The 15,905-nt window shown below is 46.0% G+C and overlaps 1 protein-coding gene across 1 annotated transcript; it reads left to right on the forward strand.

Annotated features, from left to right (window-relative positions):
• The first annotated feature begins 728 nt into the window (after positions 1–728).
• Positions 729–2,345, forward strand: LOC144094478 (acetylcholinesterase-like). The gene has a single exon (XM_077628405.1). The coding sequence runs from the start codon at positions 729–731 to the stop codon at positions 2,343–2,345; it is 1,617 nt and encodes a 538-aa protein (XP_077484531.1).
• The last annotated feature ends 13,560 nt before the right edge of the window (positions 2,346–15,905 follow it).

Here is a 15,905-nt window from a genome sequence, read left to right on the forward strand (position 1 = left end):
ATGCACGCATTGAAACAGCGAAGATGGCATTTCGGTTTTACATTAGTTGAGTTCAGAATAATCCAAGCACCCATTCCCTGCAGCGCCCATAATAACAGCGGTGACGCGAGCGACCTAATTATTATTTTCAGGTCGTTTCTTGAGGTATGGCAGAGGTATTAATATAGAGGAAACTTGTGACCATCACACAGCAGACCGAGTGACGTTGAAAACTTGGCACTGAATCTGACCTCGCGCTTAGCGTTTCGTACGAGGAAACACGCGGTCTCTGCGACAGGGCGATAATTGTGGCTGTTCAACAGGGTGAAAGGTATCTGCTGCTGGCGATCTCATTCTTTCTATTTTTTTTTTGGTTTTAAGATTTGGCATCTTTTCAAAAAAGCGCCAGTGAGTGCGTATCGGAAGACACGCTGACAAGGAACACGATGCCTGCGATGCTTCTTTAACGACACGGGAAATGCAATTCCGGACGCAAAACTAAAAACATAGATTCATCTCGCGTCAAGTATTTAAGGGGCATTTCGACAAAAACTGGCCAAGCCGCGTCACACTGGCGCAGCCTATCTGCGGTAATGGGTACGTGAGAAAGTAAAATAAAAACATCCGTCTGCATACTAAGCGGCATTCGCGGAAGCGGGTTTTCACGCCGCAGGGTGGCTGCTTCGTTCGGCGCCTCTCGCCACACCGCTCTTTTCTCAGACGCAGTTGAGAGCGCATGCAAAGAAGGAATGGCACTCGTCGGGCGGTTTGTCATGGCACGCTACTCACGACGACCACAGACCTTCGCGACGGCGCTCGCCGTCTGTGTAATCTTCTTTCATGGCGTACACGGCGAGAGTACGGATCCCATTGTCCGGACCATATCAGGTCCCGTCTTGGGAAAGCGTATTAGGCTCGGTGAGAGAGATGTGGACGCCTTTTTGGGAATACCCTATGCCGCAGCCCCGATCGGGGACCTGCGTTTCCAGAGACCGCGACCCGTTGAACCCTGGAACGAAACCTACAGGGCCACGGAAATGCCGTCTCCCTGCTGGCAGACCACGCTGCGCTTTGTCGAAGGCGCGCCTCTCGACTACTTCTCCAGCGCGTCCGAAGACTGCCTCTACGTCAACGTGTGGAAGCGATCGTCGGCCTGCTTACACACCGGCGAGTGCAGCAGCAAGCGACCCGTCATATTCTTTATTCACGGAGGTGGCTTCACGTGGGGCGATTCGGCGCTGTTCGTCTACGACCCGGCGAACTTTGTCGCCTTGTCCGATGTGGTGTTCGTGACTTTCAACTACAGAGTGAGTGTGCTGGGCTTCCTTTCGCTAGACAGACCTGAGCTGCCAGGAAACATGGGCCTCTGGGATCAGAACTTGGCTCTGAGGTGGGTTCGCGCGAACATCGCCAACTTCGGCGGCGACCCGGACGAAGTGACGCTCATGGGCCAGAGTGCCGGGGCTGTTTCCGTGGGACTGCATGCAGTGTCTCCGCAGAGCCGGGACCTCTTCAAGAGGGCCGTCATGCTGAGTGGTGCGCCGCTCTCAATGGTTCTGGGGTCGTCGCACAGAGGAGAAGGCAAGTTCATAAAACTCGTCAGCGACTTGGGCTGTTACGACGTTAAGAGAACGCTGGACGATCAACTACCCGACGCTCTATCTTGCCTGAGAAGACTGGATGCGGACTTCATTTTCCGGACTCTCGAAGACCAAGATCCCACGCAACGGGTGTTTGTGCCGGCGTTCGGCGACGAGTTTATGCCTGAGGATCCATTCCTGGAAGACACCTGGAAAAAGCTTCTTGTCAAGCAAATCGTGTTTGGAAATGTCCTGAACGAGGGAACCTTGCTCCTCGACAATATACAGTTCGCCTCTCCGGGGCTGAAGGAAATACTGTCGACAGATTACCGGCTTGGTATAACGGTGGCCCTGGGACCCATGCTCGGTATTTCCATCTCGCAAGGAAGGCGGGTAGTAGAAGCCTACTTCGGAGAGCCTGACACCGAACACACGAATGAACAGGTGTCCGCGTTGTTCAGTGAGCTTCTCGGAGACGCGGTGTTTGACTGTCCGGTGCAGCTTATGAGCGAAGTGACTCCAGAGCAAGGAATACATACTTACCGCTTTGTCTTCGCACACCGGCCATCCTACAGCTTCTGGCCAGAGTGGATGGGAGTCACTCATTCCGATGAGATAATGTACGCTATTGGATCGCTGCCGTTTCTGAACGACACAAGTCGCATGATCGAAGCTATGAAAGGCGAATCGCATGACATGATGAGAATGAAGAACTACACGAGCGAAGAAGAGAAACTCATGGAAGAAGTCGTCAGTGCTTTCTATTCGTTCGCTAAAGTTGGGTGAGTACTTCTTGTTTTCTACAAAGACCGTGTGGTAATACATGTGACACCTGTCACAATACACGCAGAATCCAACCGGCGTATAGTGGCCGTAAAAACCTCCACGCTTGCTTTGTGTGTGACCAGAATAGCCGCAGGCGCCAACAGTGTGACTCCTGGCACGGCTCTCACACTTTCGGTACTTTAAATAGTGAGACTGTAAAGCAGCTTGAGTCCTATCCTGCGAGAGATCCACGACTATGTATCCATGTTGTGAATATCGATGCCGCAGTTTAATCGGCCCGCGTGTGATGTTGTCAGAAGGGCTGCGGACTTTGTGATGTGTCGCCTTTCAGCCATCCCAATTTGTATTTTATAGACGAGTGGAATTTCACGTCACTGGCGCGATTATTGTGTATCGTAAAGTTCGGAGCAGGTGGCGGTAACCGGATAGGAAAAACGCGCGTGTTTTCTCCGCTATTCTGGCCTTGAATATGGCAGCTGCTGCGACGTCTACGCGAGGCATAGTCTTCTGTCTTTCCTGTAATTGCCTGTAATATGTATGAAGTGCATAGAGCAAAAGACAGGCACATGTCGGATACTTGGCCTTCCGTCTCTATGTTTGCGAGGAAACGGAGAAAGCACAGACATGATCGAGGAGACAAAACGTAGTTCTCTTTGCGGAAACGATGAACACCAGTCGTTTTTTCATTTTGCTCTGCGCACTATTGGTCCTTTCTTCGGCTGTATATTTTTTTACCAAAGAGTTTTTAAGTTGCCAGTGGTGTAGATTTCTTGTCAAACAAAAAGTTTCAGAAAAGTGTGCTCCAAAGGTAACCATAATTGATAACGATAATAATTCATAATTCGCAGAAAATATATGTAAAGAGAACAAAAATGAAAACCTTTCAGCCGCATGGAATAATGCTGCTGGTGTCAGAGTACACATAAATAAAAACCGCCACACTTTCTGCCATTCGCAGGAGCGAACAGGTGATAGAGGAATCAGACCTGAGCTTTGTTGCAGTTCACGCCTACGAAAAATAGATGCACAAACTTCACCTATATTTGGAGGCTAACAGATATTCGCAAGCGTCAACCTTTCCAATGTGTCAACCTTTACATCTTTCCTACTGCCCACATTTTGAGCCTACAGGCTCAAAATGTGGGCAAAACCTGGTATTGCTGATTTTGCAATCGTGCTTGTGTGTTCAGTACAGGTCGCTTTAGAACCTTAAACCCCATAAACATTGTATACAAGCAAAATATAGGCGAGTAGTGCATTACGCATGAAAAAGAAAACACAGACAGAACCAGCATCATTAAAATAGGCTGTAGGAGGTACGCGAACAGTGTTTAATTACGTGCACAGCAGCATAAGTGCGCAGGCTGAAAGAATAACAAAATGGAAGCAAAATGCATAATTACAGTGGCTTATTAAGTACGTGCCGGAGTTGGAGAGGAACGTCTTGCCACCATATGTGGTGATCAGATGATGGTGACCACCACGGAAGATGCGTACAGATCTTCCGGTGGTAATCTGTTTTATTACCAGGGCAAACAAGCTCTCCAAAAGAAGGATTACTTTTACTCTTAGGACTGCAAATGTACAGAGAAAACAAATCAGCAAGAAGGGAAGACATAGGCTGGAAGCTGTTAACTGAAAGAGCACGAAGTTTGCCTGCCTTGGATGAAAGGAGATGTGTATGCGGAATAATATATGTACAACAAAATCAGAAAATATGAAAATGAATTAAAATCAACAAAAAGAAAACAGAAAGCCCACCGAAATATCGGCAAAAAATGAAACAGCAAGGAGAAAGAAAAGTTTATATCCTGCAGGACAACGATATTGCCTTCAAAGTTCGGGCCGCGCTTTTGCGCTACAACTTGGCATTCAATTAAATTCAATTCAGACGACAGATAATTTCAAGTCGTCATGCTCACTGTTATAAATTCTGGATAGAATAAAAAGAAAACATGAAGCGGCTTAAGATTACATTTGGTTAACTCAGTTTCTTCACAACACGTCAATTCGAACTCCCCTCAGGCGATGTCTGCATGATGCCTGTCAGCTGCGTGTCATTAAGGCGAACCGGAATCAGTCCCACAAGTCCAGTGTTCACATATTTTATTGGGTACAGCATCCTGGTACTGAGAAAGACCTTTAACAAGTAACAAAATTAGGTTCAGCACATTTTCCCCTTTCCTTTAAACTTATTTGCGTTCATATCCCTTGTTCGTTTTTCTTTGATGTTCAACACAAACAAGAAGAAAAAAATCCTGATATTTGGCTTCCTCTAGGACGCGAATTGACGTCGATAGCTGCTTTCCCCTTTCCCTTTACCCTATAGCAGCGGCTACTACCTCATAATGCGGGTGTATCACGTGACCCGAGAGGCATATTCTCTGCGCCCGAATTAGCCGCCGCTCACATTCTTGTAGGCTAGCAAGTGAACACATTAGGTTACGATGTACTCAACGCCCCTCAATGAAAGAAAGTAGCGCCATACCCTCTCTTCTTATCCTGCGCCACCGCTCCTTCTCTCTCTTTTCGACCGTGCCTCCCCTTAACAGCCGAAATAGCAGACGCCCACCGGAGCGATCGGGCTGCGTGTCGCATTGTATCGCATTAGGGCTTGCATGAGCCGCTCGCGTTCTTTGGCACCGCCGGGGAAGAGGAACACACAAAACAAACAAGAGCGCTAGAAAACGGTTGACAGAGTTCGGCCATGCGGAGGGTCGACAATAGAGTGAATGCGCAAGGAGGGAGGCGGGTGGCATTCTTCAATGGTTGGCGTTACTTTTAGTTCATCAGGGACTTTAGATATGCGAAGACACCAGCGCCGCTTACACAACAGCTCCGTTACTCTGCAACGCTAGCGTTGTTCACTAAGAAAAAGAAACGCTTGTGTGAGCAATTATGAGGAAGACTTCTTGAGTTTAAAAATAAGACCTTCCACGCTCTCAGGCATTCACCCCTGATCAGGAAAGTTCAGCCATTTGGAAAAGGTTTGACGTCTACCTCTCTATCTTCTATCTGCTGTGCACAAACATTTGAGTGGCTCAAGGAGCCTTTAGTTTCAAAGATGATCGGATCTCTGATGTTAATAGATAACACGGCAGTTGCCTGCCCTTGGAGTATGCTACGCGTGCGCCAAAAAAGTCAAGACCGTTGTACGCGGCCACTGCCGGGCAACGAACTATGGGGGAGAAGAACAAGGAAATTTCTAAATCTGATCCCAAGGGCGGCACGAACCCGAATGCCAGTGACTAGTTGCAAACAGGTTTTGTTTGAACGTTAATATCTGCTCCCCAGTTGGCAGCTAACATTCTAGTCAGTCGAAGAACTGCCTTTAATACGTGACGAAATGTAAAGAAGGTGGTCTAACTGTCCAGAACACAGCGAACTCGACTTGATAGCCTATGGAGCTCAGAATCTCTGGCCGCAAATGTGCAGGATGTAAAAAAAAAAACGCGTTTAATTTTAGTTGCTATTCTGACTAAGAAAACCAAAAGGCGTTTAATTTTACTACCTATTATGACTAAGAAAACTGGAGGTACGGGGGAGGGGTGCTCTGTTGAAGCGAAAGAGAGAGAACAAAGGATTTTCAATGCTATATTTAAGCCACCTTTTAGAGAAAACCGTGCTGTATTCTTGCGCAGCGCCGTTACCAGCATTGTCATTGCTTGTTCAAAGGACTACCAAGGATAACCCTATCCACTTATTGTTCTCAGTAAGAACTAATTCTCTGTCTCTTTCTGGTTGTGATCATGTTTGTCGGGCAGCAGAGAAACTACATTTAACTCCGAGGAAATTTCTTTTAAATATCTACTCGCCATTCGATTAAAAATCGTGACGTCCTTACGAAAGGACGGATTTACACCTTTTTTTATGTGGATGATGGTGTAGTGTAGGTTCTGGAATCCGCGCCCTAAATTTTGTGTCCACCCTTAGCGTTTTTCCTCCATAAAAACGCGGCGGCTGCGTTTTTATGGAGGAAAAACGCTAAGGCGCCCGTGTGCTGTGCGATTTCAGTGCACGTTAAAGATCCCCAGGTGGTCGAAATTATTCCGGAGCCCTCCACTACGGCACCTCTCTCTTCCTTTCTTCTTTCACTTCCTCCTTTATCCCTTCCCTTACAGCGCGGTTCAGGTGTCCAACGATATATGAGACACATACTGCGCCATTTCCTTTCCCCCCAAAACCAATTATTATTATTATTAAGCGTTTTACTCGCGCGTGGAAGCGTGCATTGATGAATGAGTGGAAAAAAAGAATGACACGGACGTCCCCGTTGGTACGGGGTGGTGGCTCAGCTTTGTTTCTTTATATTTATTTATGAAACTTCACGAAATTATCGGTAGTCACGGGAAGTTACACCTACATGTCATTTTTTTGTGTTTTCTAGCTCATTAAAGGCCCGTTTTTGGGGAGAAGCGCTCGACAGACACCATCAAGAGACGTCAGAGAATACCAGCCAGAAATATCCTCAGGCAGGGAGACAAATCTATTTTGAAGCGTTCCCTCCAAGCTCACTACAGTTATTATTACTAGGGTTGAATTGGGAAGAACTAGCTACAAGAGCTAATTGTGACCTCCCTAGTATACCGCCATTTTAGCGATCGTATTGCCTTCAGATAGGAATTGCAGCGCATTACTTAGGACTTGAACATGCAATGCATAAATGGTACATGCTAACTCCGTGCAAAAAGAGAGCCGACAGAAAAAGACTTCTGAATACAAAGCACTTGTAAAATCTTGCCTGCCTCCACCATTCATCGAGTAGGATGCGGCAGGCACAGCTTTGTTGTGTGGCCTGAGAACGGCTGCAACCACTCGCACAAAGATTGAGTCCTGCGTAACATGCCGCAATTCTCACACTTCACATGCCATGAGATGAGTCATAACTACAGGGTTATAGGGGTTGGCCTCCTCCTCTGCCAGTTTTCTTTACGAGCAATATTAAAGGCATGCTCAGAATAATTTATGATGACTTGTATTGATAAGATACGGAGTTATAATCTCAAAGTAACCGCTCTGATCGCAAACAAGCCTTTTAAAAGCGAAATACAGTGGTCGCCATTACCACCCAATTTTTGGCGCAGATGCCAGAGGCTACGCTGGACTGCCATTCCCATAAAAACTGCGGCAACCTGTCCTTTTCTGTAAGCACTGCTACTAGTTTGAATCGATGAGCGGCAAGTTTTGTTAATTAATTTATCTTTCCTATAAACGTATCTTTGCTGCCGTACATGGGTCAATATACCAGAAAAGCCTATAGAAACAATTTTTACTTGTAAAAATAATTAGATGACTTTGTTCTCAGTATTCCTTTGCCATGATTGAGTTCCTGATAGCCCGTTTTTATGTGAATAAGTAAACGAGTACACTTAAAAAGCATTATGAAAAAAAGTTCCAACAATGTGGGAAGGAAATAATATCATGACAGGTGTTGAGGCTTTGGACGTTCAAAAGAACCTACCAGAACCAAGCAGTGACCGCAGATCCGGGCGATGACCTTCAGGGAAAATTAACCAGAAGAATGAGAGTGCATTTCGAAAGAGCGCTCAAGTTAAAAAGGGGTCTCAAATGAGGCAGCAGTTTCATTCTGCTCATCAGCGCTCAACTATTAGGTTGAAACATGGACGCTATAGTAAAGGCATGGAAGATAATTTAGGACAGCACAGTATATAATCATACCCAAAAATTCTGGACAAAAGCATTTTTGAACGATATAGAGTTAATGAGCGCAGTGTTTTCATACATTGTAAGATGTCACTATACGAATCAATATATCCGCAAATCTCCCGTCCGCAGTCTTGAATTTACTGCTATCGTCAAAAACATTCCCAATTGGTGTTCTATGGCAACTGCTCAATGCGAGCGATGGAAAGATATACGAAAAATGATTTTGATACATATCAGAATAATGGACCATTGCCTTCAATATTTCTATATCAGTACCTTACAGTTTTTCAATATTCAAAATTTTTGTCCAGAAATGATGGAGATGAAGAAAAAATGGTTGGCTGACATTGAGAGGCACAAAGAGAAATCAACAAGGTTCAGAGTACAAATCTGTGTCAATAATATCCCAGTGAAAATAAATGGAAGAAATAGACTTAGACCCGGCATGCAATAGCTGCATTACCTCTTCGCAATCCCTGAAAATAAGCGCTAATTTGAACATTATTTAGCACGCTGAGCCTCCACCAAGAACGCGTCACAAGTTCGAAGAGCCTTGCGCTATTGAGAGCTTAACCGAATGTGGCGAATAGCCGCCTCCAGCCAGACAATCTGGCAGTCCGAGCGTTTTCCCGGCCTGAATCCTGATCTGTTTACGCCTCAGTTTCCGCCTTCTCTAATGCACGAGTTTCTCTACGAGTACGCGGTGCTTCGGCGCTTTGGCGACTCCTTTCGTCTTCCTATATACTGCGCTCTACTCCCGCAGCTTTCAGAGACCAGGGCAGTCGCTGAATCGCTGCTCCATTCTGGAAGAGCTCACATACTCGAGCGGTGGAGAGATGCAGCTACCCCTCTCCGCGCTTCGTTCCAGGAAACACGTGACTCCCGCTCCCCTTTCACTCTATGGCCACGTGATGCGTTGAGTGATTGAGCAAGAGACAAGGCCAGCGGGTGACTTTTCCGCTCTTGTCGGGCTCCCTTTAAGACGCCATCGACTTGAGGAGAAAAACAGTACGTTATCTGTGATTGCGCGCATCGTTCGAATGTGACCCCATCATAGGCCGCGGGTGCGCGATTCGAAAAACAACCCAGGTTTTCGGTGATCTTTTTTTCCGTGCTGCATAATGATGCCGATAGATGTAACGCTATTAGCGGCGTTGACGCCTTCCACTTAGTAAAATCTTGACATCTCGCCGCTGTTAAACGAAGGGGTTGGTGAAAGAGTTCGCACATTATACGTAGTTCTAAAATTTGTAAACGACACGTTACAGGCCTACTGACCTTCGCATATTAAAAATAAAGCATAGTTTAGGTACAGAGCTTGTACTTGGCGTAAGGATAAAAACCACCATATACCACAGCGCTTAATGTATAGATGACATCAAACTTGACAAGCAGAACTCTACAATAACATTAAGGGGAAGAAATACACATGATGCGACGCTACGACTGGCATCCCATGCTCAGCGTGGTAGAATTATACGAGTCCACCTTGTCACTAAACATCCTTAATACCAAAACAGCGCTCATGACCAAAAGAAAAAAAAGCTTAAGCAGCCTAAAAAAGAACCATTTGGGGCGATTGCGGAACAGGCCTTCATAAAGAGCTATAAAACGGCCAAAGTAGGAAAAGTGACCCAGAAAAATACGTGCCATTGCTTTGGTTGCTAGCGGGCGCTGTTCTGGGCAGCGTTTCATATAATACATACGCATGTTCTTGCTCAGTGGAGCTGCTTAATGATTATTTCTGGAGTGCCGCTACTCTCACGGCGGTTGCATTCCAAATACGTACTCTCCTGGATTATGTATGAGAGGTTAGACTTGCTGCGTTAAGGAACAACTCCATGCCGCTTGGAAAATGAACGTGTCGTGAATGCTGTCCACAGCTTCCTGTATTTAGTAACCCTAAGAAGAATGAAGAAAAAAAACTATCAGCTCGAGATCCCGTACTCCAGCGCAAAGATAGGTCCGAACTGCATGCAGTCACCGAATGCGACGGAATGAAATGGGCACCTGTGCTTCAAGGACAAAATTTAAGCAAGAGAGCTTCTATTTAGTTTCACTGCCAAATGTGCGTTCCTGTTCGCCACACACGCAACGACTCGCCACTTTAGACCCTGTTCTTAAATTCAACATATAAAACGTTACTGCAAATGCATCGACGGCATGTCTTGGCTGCCTTGCAGAATAAACGAACTGTAAGAGCGTGTTCGGGACGTCGTGGAATTTCATTTCAGGCTTGATTTGGGGCTAGCGTTTAAAAGCTTTTTGCTGGAACTCTGGTCTCAGTTCAGAAAACTTGGCATAGAAAATAACTTCCACACTTGTGATTTCTTTTATTCCCACCAGATATTTGAAGACATTTATGCTGAGTGATTCATGCAATGTTCCGTCTTGTTAAAAAACTCGAGGGTGGAGCAAAACGGAGGACGCAGTGCTCATTCAGCCCGAAAGAGAGGAGAAAGAGAGTACCCCGAAAATCTTGTATACAAGGCAAGCTGTGGACAATTTAAATTCAGTGATTTTACGATTGGATTACACCTAAGTCACCGTTTTTCGCGAACATACTGTGCAGGCAGTCGACCATGAATTATTGCTGCACTACTTTCGTTTTAACTCAAAACGATTCGTCATATATTTAAAAGATGTAAGAATAACCTTATTCTTTTCGCTAAAGCATGTCGTGGTCGTGGCTTGATTTTTGGCAACCAAGAAAGAAAAAAAGTGGTTGTGGCGTGACGGATAACACGCTGGCATAACTACATCCCAGCTATCTGCTGAGAACGCCATTTATCCTTTCATCGGAGAGTTTTCCTGGCTTGCGCGGCAGAATCTTAAAAACCACACATCTCACTTCTTTTTCTGGTCACATTTTATGCCTCCTTAGCTTGTTACGGAAGCTAGGAATTGGCGCGTATCCAAAAACCACCCCGGCTTATACAACTGTATCGGCACACGCCAGCAGTTAGCGCTGCTAGGAGCATTCGAAAGTTGCCAGAGGCTGCGTGACGGCACGGCCACTTTATTGCTTGCACTTCCTCCTGATTAGCCTTCTTTGAATAGACCAGATTAATGCATTTGGGCTCCTCACTAAGTTTTATAATCTAGACGCCGCTGCAATACCGTCGTGCCTTTTAACCGTTTTAATTAAATGCATTTGCAATATGATGAGCACCAAGCTGTTACCTAGCTCCTATAGTTTTTAAACAAGATACAAATGTACTGCTGACAAATGAGATGAAATTGCAGCAGTCTTCAACAGGGCCCAGTGTGCTACCTAGTGCCTGGTGGTACTGCCACCTAGGTGCGAACAGCTGCCCAGGTTTCGGGGCATTGTTGTGACCATAGCAGCTGCAACCGGCAACTACGTGTATTGGCACGGTGCCCAGATTATTGCCGATAAACATTGCGTGCCTCAAGCTCTTCTTAGTGATCGCGTGCTGGCCAGTTTTGAGTTGTGGTTCCTATTCACTGCCGTTCACCAAGCACCCAGGACCACACGAACGCAGCATGAGACAAACAATATGCGTGAGAGAATGCGACGATTGGGGCGAATATCCATTCGTTTCTCGGTAATATACGCCCTTGAACGTGCTAGGCAATGATCACTTAGGGAAATTAGGTGGACGAGTACGCGACGTAGGTTTTGCCTTTAGTTTGCCTCATCAGACATTAGTATTTATGTCCTTCAGCCTGTCAATCTTGGCGGTGAGCAAAACACATCAGTTTATTCATAAAAACATCGTTGCTACTATTAGAGTACAGCAAATGCGCTTGCGCCAAGTATCACTCTGTCAGCCTTCCAGCGAAAGCTGCCGAGTGTCTTCACTAACTTGAATTGGACTAAGGCTGGCTTTTCTTAATAAAGCTCACTTCGCTCCTAGATAAGCTGTCTGTATACTCTTGCAAGTCCAAGATATGTCGCTACAGACGACTTTGCGCGTTTAAGTGTCTAGCACGGCAACGTATTCAGACGATCAAATTCATGGTCCCTTTTTTATTGAAGAGAAATACGACGCCACCGCATTTGTAGACGCAATGAATGTTATTGAGGGACAATCGCTTAAGGTTCACGGCAAATTTGCTTTAGCTATTTGAGTTTAGCTACAGTTCAACTACCTTTCTTAACTTGGTTAGCCGGCGCGTTAAAGAATGCTCTTTAAGTCGTAATGCGGCTCCTGGCGTTTTTGCGCTTAACCGATCGATTATGAGTCTTCACTATTACTATTCTGACTGTGTTACGCTCCACACAGAGAGCTCATCATGAATCACGTGAAGTCATAGACATGGCAAAGCTTTAGCACTGCTCTTAGCGTAGCATAGGGCTGCTCACCGATTTTTTACAGATCGGCTGGCTAGTTGACGACTCAATGTAAAATGCATTTCCTCTTCGAGCAAACAAACCTGGACAGATGCTAAAAGTCACAGTCAGCCTTACCCCTCCCCTTACTCCTCGCTTCGGTCCACGTTAGCGCCGGGTTCACAAAATAAAGCTTATCAGCGCTTTTGCGCCTTGTGGGAAGCTGCTGCCTCTCGCAATTTTTACGGTTTACGGCTTATGGGGGTTTAACGTCCTAAAGCGTCTCAGACTATGAGGGACGCCGTCGTAAAGGGCTGCGGAAATTTCGACAACCTGGGTTTCTTTAACGTGCACTGACATCGCACAGTACACGGGCCTCTAGAATTTAGCCTCAATCGAAATTTGACGGCAGCAGCTGGGATCGAACCCGCGTCTTTCGGGTCAGCAGCCGATCTCGCCATTTTTTATCTCAGAGGCTATCAATAAACCACATTTGACCGTCTGTTAGCGAAGGAACATTTCCAAGAATAGGATCAAGTGCGACGGCAATAGCCTTCAATAAGAGGCCTAAGTCGGACTGGTTAGCTCATGTTTAACGAAACGTTGAAACAGCGCTGACAGACTGGTCGAAAGACAAAAAGACAGACACAAGCGCTGAGTCTGTCTCCTCTGTTCTCTCGTCCTGTTCGTCAGCGCTGTTTCGTCTTTTCGTGCAATATCCTTAAGGGAAATATCAAATCCAACGTACGTGGTTGTGCGCACACAGCACAATTCGAATTTTTATAACATTTTAAACTTCATTAGAGCGCTACTCTTGGGAACGAACAACACTGGACGACGCCTGTACTTTTGCTTTATATGTTGGGCGCAGTTGATGTTTGTGCTACGCTATGTTGAAATGTATATCGTCGGACCAGACGGTCTGTATGAATTGGTGAAAAGGAGTAGCCGGAGATGCTCTGCGGCACCAACCTCTCCTTTATTGTTCACGTAGATAATAATAAAAAAACACTGGGCGCAAAGCCACACATCAGACAGGGCGTCCAGTGTTGCGTCCATTGTTGTTCGTTGCCATGAGTTGCGCAAAAACTAAGTGAAACATGAAAAGCCAACTAGGCCTATCAGCAGCTTCACTTTTATACCTTTAGCTGTTCGCTCGTTGCTAAAAAACATGGCCTAGATGGCATCCTCATCAAGGAGGGCTCAGCTGCCATGGCAATGCAAAGCACAACACGCCGATTAGTCTGCATAGAATGCCGTCATATATGTCATTCCGTGCAGATAAATCAACGTGTGCAGCGTGTGCACCGTGCCAACGAGCACAAACGAGAAGACGACACTTGTGCTTTGAGAAAATCATGTCCAACATTCTTGGAGAAAAAATTTTAATATTGACAAACTGCACGGTATTAATATAGAAATGTGAAAGATAATGCTCTATTCTTCTGATATGCAGCTAAATCTTTCTTTTGTACTGTTTCCATCACTCGCATCGAGCAGATGAGACCACCATAAAAAAAATAAACAATGTGGAATGCTTTGAACCATAGTGAAAACGTTAACAGCAAGAACATGCAAACCTGCCGACGGGAGATCTGCGGATATATTGATTTCTATAGTGAAATCTTACAATATATTTCGGGAAAAATTGCGTTTATCAGCTCTTTCCCGCTCAAAAATGCTTTTGTCCAGTATTCTTTGGTAAGATGGCAACGAAAGTGCAAGACCAGTGTGCAAATATCTTCATGATTACGTTAAATCATTTGTTTGTTATAACCTTAAAAAGTATTTCTTTTAACACAAAGTTTTATCCACGTCTACCTTACCTGCGCCGATGTGTCACTTCTGTTTGGATGTGCAAGGCACCATGGCCAAACCCCCCCTATGGGTACGTGCTACTCCACCTGAGACCAACAACAGCGTCTACATCGCCCAACATTCTGCCAAGCTTCAGCAGCTCTGATGATTGCTACTGAAATGTCATAGACGAAGCAGGATCTTGAGACCCTACGGCGATTGGCGGGCTCCAGATCGGAGCGAGAAGGGCTAGTCCGTCATAGAAATCATGCCTTACGTGCCTCAGAGTCAGTAGCAGCAAAGCGACGTAAGTGAGAAGACGCATGTGCTCGAGACGCAGAAGCAGAAGTCAAGCGACGTAGACACAAGGACTCTGGAGTTAGGGCCGCAGTAGCAGAAGCGGCATAAACACGAAGACCCTCCAGTTCGAACCACCGAGGCAGCAGTAAAGCAGCGGAAGCAGCTAACCTTCTAAGTAATCAAAAATATTATCTCTGAAAAATTATTTGCTTTAACATCAAAGCTAACGCTGGAACATTCGCGTAACACAGTCGTAACCATCCTGTGATTTTTATTTTTTTTTGTATGGCGCCGTGTTCTCGCAGGAGTCGCTCAAATCAATGACAAGGACTCTAGACCCGACACCGCCATAGTTCTAGCAGCTGCAGGCGGTCAACTTCTCGTTATCATCAGTAGGGTGCAAGTATTACAGCTTGTGTTTTGTGGCAATTGGTTATGCTGGTCAGCCACATCGGTTCTCAAGCATGAAACGAACTACGGTCATGCATAGAGGAGCGCATGGTTCTCAACAAAGGTAACGTGGGTAAGTTTAGCCAGCAAACTGCGCATTATCCGGTCTTAAAGTACGGCACAACAGCGTTTGTGACCGATGCAAAAAAAAGACATTTTGTTTTGATTAATAGCTGGGCTTATAAGGTTTAACGTCCCAAAGCGACTCAAGCTATGAGGGACGCCGTAGTGGAGGGCTCTGGATAATTTCCACCGTATGGGGTTCTTTAACGTGCACTGACATTGCAGAGTACACAGGACTCTATCATTCCACCTCCACCGCAATGCGCTCGCCGCGGCCGAGATCGAGCCCTCTCCTTCCGGGCCAGCATACGAGCACCATAAGCACTGCGCCACCGCGGCGGCTGCAGGCATTCTAGAGCTAAGTTTCAAGATGCATTGAATACCACTTTGATGGTGCTTATACAGAACTACAAGCGTTGAAAGCATACGTTTTCCTTAACGTTTTCCACACACACAAACACACACGCAGATATTCCTATCAGTCACAATAACGGGCGAATAAAAATGTATCCGCATTTGTGTAGAAAACATTCCCAGACCGCAAATTCTGTTTACTAAGAATGGCGTGTAGCAAGGAGTACTGTGAATACCGCAAAGTGGTGAGCAGCGAAGCCAAATTGAACTTTTTTTTTGAAATTTTCATTGTCGGGAACCATTACATAATTACATCAGGCTCAAGCAACCTGATACTAACGCCAACGAAATGCCCGGAATCCGCCTTCTCCGCAAGATGTGGCACTCCCTACGCACTGTGCCAGAAAACTCGTTAAAAAACAAACGCACGTGGGTGACGCAGGTGCGATCAGCTTGCACCTGCGCGTGCAAAGTGGCAGGTGCGTGCTTGACAGCTGCCGATATCTGTCGCATGCACCTATCACCATTATCAACTAAGGATGCACGCTAGTAACTGGTGGTTTGTTTTCGACCGCTGAAGCTCGGAAGAGGGCAGAGAAGGGGAAACGCGCATGCGCGGACCAGCCGTGTGA

This window comes from Amblyomma americanum, chromosome 6, assembly GCF_052857255.1.
Source record: "Amblyomma americanum isolate KBUSLIRL-KWMA chromosome 6, ASM5285725v1, whole genome shotgun sequence".
Classification (NCBI taxonomy): Eukaryota; Metazoa; Arthropoda; class Arachnida; order Ixodida; family Ixodidae; genus Amblyomma; species Amblyomma americanum.

What these genes read in the sequence shown, in the direction of transcription:
- LOC144094478 (XM_077628405.1), top strand. Translation starts at nt 729, where the DNA reads ATGGCACTCGTCGGGCGGTTTGTCATGGCACGCTACTCACGACGACCA.